General features: G+C 43.6%; 1 protein-coding gene across 4 annotated transcripts in view; it reads right to left on the bottom strand.

The window, feature by feature from the left end:
• Nucleotides 1-2,088: 2,088 nt before the first annotated feature.
• The window catches only part of NBEAL1 (neurobeachin like 1), a 149,940-nt gene continuing 142,828 nt past the window's right edge, over nt 2,089-9,200 (bottom strand). For 3 of the 4 annotated variants that reach the window (XM_081850394.1, XM_081850396.1, XM_081850395.1), the window contains 2 exons: nt 8,411-8,546; nt 2,089-6,424 (listed from right to left, as the gene is read on the bottom strand). In XM_081850394.1, the coding sequence (XP_081706520.1) occupies nt 6,323-6,424; nt 8,411-8,546 (238 nt within the window). In that variant the 3' untranslated portion in view covers nt 2,089-6,322. The remainder of the gene's footprint in view (nt 6,425-8,410; nt 8,547-9,200) is intronic. The other variant, XR_014153462.1, reaches the window with a different exon arrangement.

Raw genomic sequence — 9,200 nt, 5'->3', positions numbered from 1 at the left:
GTCAATCTTGCTTTTGGCCCTGCTGTCAAACAGTACCTGCTGGACAATGACCTGCCGCTGAAGGTTTTGCTTCTGATGGACAATGCCCCTGCTCATCCTAAAGGCCTTGAGGTGGACTTGTTGGAGGAGTTCAGCTTCATCAACATCATGTTCCTGCCGCCTAACACCACACCACTGCTCCAGCCGATGGATCAGCAGCTCATCGCCAATTTCAAAAAACTCTACACCAAGGAGCTTTTCAGGCGATGCTTCGAGGTGACTGATTGCACCACCATCACCCTGCGGGAATTCTGGAAGGACCACTTCGACATCGTCACCTCCTTGAAGATGATCACCACGGCCTGGAACGGGCTCAGCCAGAGAAATTTGAATTGCGCTTGGCGCAGTCTGTGGCCGGACTGTGTGGCACCAAGTGACTCTGATGCACCAGAGTCAACAGTGGTGCAGGACATTGTTGCCTTGGGGAGGACCATGGGCCTGGAGGTCACAGAGGAGGACGTCAGCGAGCTGGTGGAGGAGCACGACCACAAGCTGACCACCCAGGAGCTGGTCGAACTGCAGGCAGAGGCTGCGCAGGAGCAGGCCTCGCTGGAAGAGGAGGAAGCAACTGAGGAACGGCTGTCCTCCAAAGAACTGAGGGACATTTGCCTGAAGTGGAAGGATGTGCAGGCTTTTGCAGATCGGCACCACCCTGACAAGCACGTGGCACATGACCTTGGGAACACTTATGATACGATGGTCATGGCGCCTTTCAGGGAGGTGCTGAAAAGGCGGATGAAGCAGCAGACCATGGACAGGTTCTTGAGCAAGAAGCAAAGAGTGGAAGAGGAACGTTCTTCGAGTGGTCCCCCAGAGTCTTAGAAAATGTACTGTACACTTTGTTGATTTTTAAATGTTTTTCTGTCATGTTTATAAACTTAATTTATTGTTCCTTCAATTTTTGAAATGCTATTTACAGTAGGTGTGACTTTAAAGAGCAGTTAATAAACTCTTTTTGTACCAAATTTGGCTTTGTTTGGACTTTTTTTGACCATAGGAACGTATTAACTGATTTTCAATGCATTCCTATGGGATTTCGTGCTTCGCAAGACGAAAAATTCGCTAGACGAAAAAACTCGCGGAACGAATTAATTTCATCTTGCGAGGCACCACTGTAATATCCTCCACCGGGGCCAGGGCTTTTTCAGTGATGGCTCCGACCTGGTGGAATGCTCTGTCCCACAAGACTAGGGCCCTGCAGGACTTGATCTCCTTCCGCAGGGCCTGTAAGACAGAGCTATTCTGCCTGGCCTTCAATTTGAATTAGCCTGCTCCTCTATTCCCTTTTTCCTTTCCTCTTCTATGAAGAAACCCTTCTGGGACCCCACATTTAAACTCTTCCCTGGTCTCCTTGCTGGCCCTAGTAGGACCAACTTGGCCAGTTAGCCCTGGTGATCATTTGATGTTTACTGACTAGGGTTCCCCCATGCCTATGACCCTTGAATTTTATTGAAATTGATGGTGCATTTATGTTGTATTTTATGCTGTTTTTAAGTCACATTTTAATCCATGTTTTATATTTGCTGTTAGCTGCCCTGAGCCTGGTTTTTAAACCAGGAAGGGCGGGGTATAAATAAAATTTATTATTGTTGTTGTTGTTGTTGTTAAATATAGTTGTGCATTCTTTCACAGCAACTCTCTAATTCTCACATGCTTCCCCCTCACCCACCAGCAGCTATTTTGGCTCGAGGAAATGTTCCCATAGCAGAAGTTATAGTTTCTGCGTAGACTGCAGCTCAACCAGGGCCAAAAATCTTTTTCTCCCAGGCATGTATCGGAACACACAAGGGCTAAAAGTGTGGGTGTGTGCAAGCCATGCATAGGTTCGTATCAGATGTGAAGGTATCCCTGGGCTTGGGCAGGACACTTCCAGCCGTGTTTGCAAGTTGTCGTCTGCCATCCCTGCTGAACAACAGATTGGCTAAAGAGAATTGTTTGCACAGCCCCTGTTTGCATGTGGAGCGTCCCATTTTGCAATCCAGCCGAGGTGCCCATGCAAATGTTTGAATGCAGGCACAGTGCTTTTGGGCAATGAAAAAGGAGAGAGGCTAAACACACGTCCAATTTTATTTAATTGGCTGCAGACCCATTATATACAAACCTAATTTGACAATTTTATGTACAAGTTGAGCAAGCCTTTTAAAAAGGGTTAAATTACAAATCTGTAAATCTTACAAAGTGCAAATTTTAGAACATTTCCCACCATGCTGTACATCAGTTCCGTGTTAGCCAATATACATACATACAGACTTAAAATTATTAAACCTTACCGTCAAAAACACAGTGTATTATTTAACCTTAGAAGCACCCCCCCCAAAAAAGAGGAAAGGTATTGCACAGACTAACAGAAATATTTGCTGTTGTTACACGAGGACTAGTTGAACCTAAATATATCAAAAATACGTCCACCCAAAATCTGAAGGCATTTTTTGGCATTAAAAACCCATTTGTAATCACAATTGCACTATCAGAATAATCAGTATGTGATTATCATTTGCCTGTATATATACATAAGGCTTAGTGTCCTGTTTCTATTTTAATTGTGGTGTTTTAAGCAAATGCAGAGGCACGTGGTAAATGAATTTTTGTTTTCTGTTTAGAAAAATCGGTTTTAAATAGCAGCACAATTTCCAGGGCAGGTTGCTAATTAGCAAAGCTGGGATATTCAAAACGGCCGTTGAGCAGTACAAGAACACCCTCCGTGTTCTTTTTCCTTGTAGCATTGCAGTCGAGAAGAACATGCATGTCTGCAGCCAAGCAAGAGGGGATTGTGGAAAGTCAATAACAAAATGGCCCTGCTCCTCTCGTGTCAACAATGATCATTATGTTCCCTACATGCTCTTGCACGGTGCTGCCAGATTTCGGGAAAATGCCATTTTTGCTGCTTTCAAAGCTCTGTTTAGTGTTCTCAAAGTGAAGACTTTTCGTTAACATGCTACGAAGTGGCATGAGGAACCTGAATGCTTCTGTACAGGAGTTTACAGAGAGGCCAGCAAAGCATTTGGTTTCCTGGTATGACCCATGCCACTGGGGTAGCACATGGCACAGACCTGGCAGTTACAGCGCAGGTGGGGAACCTGAAATCCCACACCCGTCATGTAACCCTAAGCCAAACCACGACTGCAAGAGAAGATGATGAAATGGCAGTATTCTCCATAAGAAGAGCAGCTGGCTTCTTCTCCTAAGGGTACTACTGCCCTACCCTTAAGCTAAGCCAGACATACACAAACTCGGCCCTCCAGATGTTTGGGGACTACAAATCCCATCATCCCTGACCACTGGTCCTGTTAGCTAGGGATCATGGGAGTTGTAGTCCCAAAACATCTAGAGGGCTGAATCTGCCTATGCCTGAGCTAAGCCATGGTTTGGCTTAGCATTACTTCTCAAACCAGGCTTCCATTCTCCGTGAAAGGGCTCTGGAGGGAAGTTCTACACAGATCGAAGACGGATACATTTCCATGTGCCCAATATTTCCATTGACCCACAGCCAACGTGATGCCTTCAAGGCGTTGTCGGACTGCAACTCCCATCATTCCCCAACCACTGGCAACAGTGGCCTGGTCTGATGGCAATGCATCCAACGACATTGTGAGGCCCCCATGTTGGCTTTCCTTGATTATTTTCTTCAAAAGTCAGAAGACTCGTAAGTTACTCAGAGTTTTGCTGGGAGGCCTTCCAAATATCGCTGGAGAAAGAATAAGCATGCGAACAGTTCCCACAATTTCTCTAGTTTGCTCCCCTGAATTAGTCTTTGTTTACCAGCCGGACATTTCTTTACAGTTATTTTTTTAAAAAAATCCAAAATAACCATCAACATAATGCCCCCAAGCAATACACTGTAGAAACCCACCCGTAACCGCATAATTACATCACCTAGTTTTTTGAATTAAAAAAAGAAAAGGTGACTCATTCCAGAATAATTCATCAATACTCCTTCACTTTTAAATCTTAATGAACCAGTTTCACATTCATAAATGTTTCAACACTTCCAGGTTATCTTTGGTATTGCTACAATAACGACTGCTTTCATTTTAACTTGCTCCCACATTGTATAAGCACATTCTCAATTTCAGCCGTGTGTGAAAATTGCTTTAATCCCTGAAATCCCAGTTGATCCCTATAATAAGCAGCAAAGTTATTTCCAATCAGAATTTCTACACACCCGAGCCAGATTTATTAAAACAAACCCACTAAATACTTTTTTTTTAACAACCTTTGTTAAAGAGCACAAAACAAGAGCATTGATCCTTTAAATAAATAAATCAGAAGACATGGGAAACCTGTGGCCTGCAGAGATGTTGCTGGACTAAAAACTCCTATCATCCTGGATCTTTGGCTGTGCTGACTGGGGTTGGGAGTTGAACAAAATCTGGCAGGCCAAAGGCTCTTCATCCCGGAAATAAATTACCCAATTTCCAAAGACATCTGCACAAAAGTCAAGGAATGAACTGAAAATTGCTTGTATTTCTCATGTAGTTCAACATCTTTCCAGCTTGGAAAGAAATTTGAGCAAAGTGATCCGCTCACTTCAACCAGTTTTGCACATAGTCCATTAGAGCATGATAATAAAACAACAACTTATTGACCGGTTCCATAAAAGACCGTGTTTTAAACGATACTCTTCCAACAAGCAAGTGAGCAAAGCCCTACAACAACGTCCTCACCATCAACAACAACGTAAGACTTTGCCCTGGAGGTCAAAATTTCCCCATGCAAATTCAGGTCGAAAACCAAGGCCTCTGGCTTTAACCATCAAAGGACGCTCTGGAATCCCAAGCAAACAGATCCTTCAGCTCTCACCCAAAACTACGGCGCTCCATGCGTAGGAAACCGTGGCTCCCACGTGGTCCAAAGAAATAACAAAAACGCAGGTAGCGCTTAGATTCTCCCATTTACTTCTGCTGTACCTGAAATGTCCTTCAAAAAAGACACAGCCCTGTGCACAACCATCTCTTCCCCATTACCAAAGGATCGGCAACAATAGTACACCACTGATCACTTTTTGGAGTGTGCAGGTGGGTTTCAGCCATGCACAACTCCCTGCTGCTGGAGACAGCATCTCTGAACACCACACTAAGCACTGTTTGCATGCGCTGGACCTGGAACCGCCATCCCTTTGTGTAAAAATCTGCTATTGTGCAAAAAGGACTGGAATTGTTGGATCAGGCACCTAGATATCGCACGTTTTCTTTTCAGAATGACCCTACCTCTCAATTTTAATTTCCAGCAACATGTAATGGTTCAGAGTAGCAGGCCTGCTCCCCGCGTCTCCCAGGTCCACATTCGTTTTTAACGTACTGACAATCCAACGCATGGCATCAAAACTGGACGACGGAAGCACGGCCAGAAGAACAGTTCCCAGCTGCTCGATACAATTCTGACCTCAATTGCAGAATTCAACTGAAGGGCGCAAGGAAAACTCTCCCCACCCCACAAGCTGAGTCTGAATAATTTTCATTTTTAGATTTCTGGAACTATGGAACCTTTGGAGGGGAAAGAAGGAAGTGTGTTTGTCTATAACGGACAGGAAATTTAGAGGCGTTGGTTAAGATCCAAAAGACTGCCCATGTCCTGCTCAGGTATTAAATTGGATCTTCTGTTTCTTTTTTGGCCAACACTCCTTGATCTCCCAAGGCCAATTTTTAAACAACAAGCTAGTTCACAGAATGGGGCAGCAACAAACTAGCTATGCACATACCCATTTGCTTGTGCACGAGTAAATGAATTTACTGGATCACAACCTATATAAATATATATTATGTTACAGTCAATGTCAACGGTTTGGTGATGACGACAGTCACATAACCCAGACAAATTTGGCAAGTGTTCAAAAGCTTTTATACCAGTGAATGCTGACCTCAGAATATTTGTCGGTATTCACCAGCATGTATGCAAAAGGCTTATAGAAATCAATTTTTCAGATATTCAACGAACTTACCCATGATTGCCATCATTAACCTGCGAATGTCAGTTAAGTGTCAAACACACACATATATGTACAAACAAACATGTTACACACAAATATACACATATATGAATGCATACATATCTCTCACAAACAATTAATTAGCTTAAATAATATTGAATCAGCTTATTTCGCCCAATTCTAACATAATAACACAATTACAAAAATGACAGGTGCTATGGGCTTATTCCCCCTATCTGCTGTGGAAACTGTGCTGTTGCTTCAAACGTAACTGAGCAAGTTGAAAGATACGATTGGAAAATAATCAGAAGATTAAATAAATGTGTGGAATTCCCCAAGAGGAGGCAGGAGCAGAAATCACATGGAATCTTGCGTGTTATATTCAGTCTCTCCTGATGAAATCTGGCTGATGCGTTTGCTTGAACCCCACAATTTTCGAGACAGCTGTCCCACACGCATCTGTTTCGGGTAATTGAGAGAAACAAAAAGAAGGGGAGGGAGCGGATAAGGGGAATAAATTAAATAAAAACTTCAGGAGATTCTGGAAAAGCACAGACAGCACAAGATATAGCTCACGCGAACACACACACACACACAAAACAAAACATAATGGGCAATTTATTCCTAAAATAATTCAGCGATTGGACAATTTTAGGGCACACAAATAAGCAAAGCAACATGGATGTCTGTCTTGTGCTTTCTGACTGTTATGGGGCCTTAATGTCAAGTGGTTTTATAAGAACTGTGGCCTTCCTTTAAAATCAGAGAAAAAATGGAATTTAGATCTCTGGCTTTGTGGTGTTGGTTGTTGGTTTGGTGTTTTTAATAAACACAGTTTTTAAAAGTCCAGTGTAAGAGAAGAAAATCAGTTTTAGGTTTTTGCTAGGGAATATGTCTCATGGAACACAATGGGGCTCACTTTCATTCCAAACAAGCAGAGGACAGAAATGCAGCTAGCAAAATGCTATGCTTTAGCAGGAAAACTAAAACGCTTGACAATGAATCAGAAGGAAGACGATTCTGCACAGCAGCAGCAAAAATAAGATCATTCATTGCACCAAATCTGTACACATTTAAATTGCTCAGGTGAAATAATTAGTGCAAGAATCACTATTAAAAAAACATGTAAGGTATATTGACATAAATACATAAAAGTTAAAGCCTATGCTGACATATGTATGGCCAAATCATGCTGGTGAGGTTAAAGGCAGATCAATATCTGTGGTCTCAACAGCACACACTAGACTGGAATCAGATACAGAACAGGCTAAGATCCTGCAGAGATTTCCAGTCATGGAAGCAACTTTTGCTAATCCCTCCAAGCCCCCTCCAGTGTTCTGCCTTCCAGAGCAGCTTTTTGTGGGGCCTAGCAATTACCTAATCAATACAATATAACATACGAGAAAGGAATACTGCTAGTGCAATGTTTGGTTGCCTTTGACTTCAGCAAACCAATGGCTCAGGCACAGGTTTAAGTTTGGACCAGAGGCAAGCGGTGCAAAACATTTCAGAAATCTGTGGAGTGCTCAAACCGTGTGACGCTTGAGATAGGAGAAAAAAACTGCAGAGCTTTTTTCACATGATCTTCAGGAATCAATCGGAGATAGTTATCAGTTACTTCCTAGCATCTTCTGGAGATGTTAGTCCAGAGGTTTGCTTGACTTAGGAATGCCCTATTAGGCATCACTGTGAAATTCTCTCAAACTCAATGCAATGTGGCATTCTCCACTGGTCCACAAAGCTTATGTCAGCATCTTTCCTCAATGGCACCGAAATACTTTGGTGCAGTTGTGTTTTTTTAAAAAAAAGTTCGGTAAGACCCTGTTTTTGTGCAGTGCCTGATGAACGCTATACAAGTGATACTTGAATACAACAGCTTAAAAGCCATCACAGAACAAAATAGCAGCATTTGCCCTTTTTTAAACTTTAACGGGCAAGGATACGGTGGTGCTTATAACTATAGCTTTCAAGGTCAAACCCAAATGCAGTAAAGCAAAAACAAAGAAAAATCCGCAGGAGTTCATCCTTGTCTGTTCAGCGTTCTTCCGAAATCAAATTCCGTAACTTGCAAACAGGAGTGGTGCATTAGTGTTTAGAATGAAATGTTATACAGCAGGCAAGTTCAGTTCAGACGGTTTCCCGATCTAGCAAGCAGCAGAAAGTTGTAATCTCAGCTATGGTAAAACCTCTATATTAGTCCAGGCACACGCCTGATTCTGCCCCAGCTCCCCAATGTATTGTTCCCTTCTACGCTCTTGTTTCCAGCAGAAGACCTTTTGGAAAGAAACGGCAAGAACATCTCGAAAACTATTTCTTCCCCTCGAAAAGCTCAAGCTTGCTCGGACGTTTGCCCTGCCAGAGAGGCGATCGCTTGCCCAGCTGGAAAGCAGAAATAAGCGAGCTGCCCACCGTTCGGTAGATAAAGTTCCTGAGGGTAGGTTTTACCTCTGCCGGTTTCCCGACGCCGATGATGATCAACTTGCCGTCCTCGAGGCCCACCAGAATATGGCTGGACTCTTTGGTCACAGACACACAGCGTATCGGCAGCCGCATGGCCAACGGGGAGGTGCTGGGGCTGAGGCTGAAATAAATGGAAACAGAACAGCCTGGTTAGCAACCCCTAGAAATGCGCCAAAGGTTTATTTTAGACGAGGATGTCTGGATACAGGGAGAATATTGACATTGACTGATAGGCCTTATGGTTGTGGGAGGTCCAACGTCAGAAAGGACGAAGATGGTTTCAAAGCAGGGGGGACGGGGGACGGACCTTTTGACATATATTTGCATATCTGTCACATATTTGAATATGTGACAACAGCAACTAGAACTCTATACGCACTGAAACGGAAAGAAGAGAAGCTTTTTTTTGGGGAATTATAGGGATAAAGGTAAAGGGACCCCTGACCATTAGGTCCAGTTGTGACCAACTCTGGGGTTGCGGCGCTCATCTCACTTTATTGGCCGAGGGAGCCGGCATACAGCTTCCGGGTCATGTGGCCAGCATGACTAAGCCTCTTCTGGCGAACCAGAGCAACGCACGGAAATGCCATTTACCTTCCCGCCAGCAAATAGTAAGAAAACCCTTAATTTATTTCGGCGGCCCCGAGGGCTGGGATTGTGGCTAAGCAAACGTCAACAGTTGGTTCACGTTTAAACTTTTAAGTCGAGAACCAAGGAACGCTGGGCGGTTGGCAGCCCCAGCCATGGAAGCAGCTTCAGTTGAAGTACCGCATTT

This window comes from Podarcis erhardii (genome assembly GCF_964252035.2).
Source record: "Podarcis erhardii genome assembly, chromosome: 1".
Lineage (NCBI taxonomy): Eukaryota > Metazoa > Chordata > Lepidosauria > Squamata > Lacertidae > Podarcis > Podarcis erhardii.
This window is presented reverse-complemented; position numbering and strand designations above follow the sequence as displayed.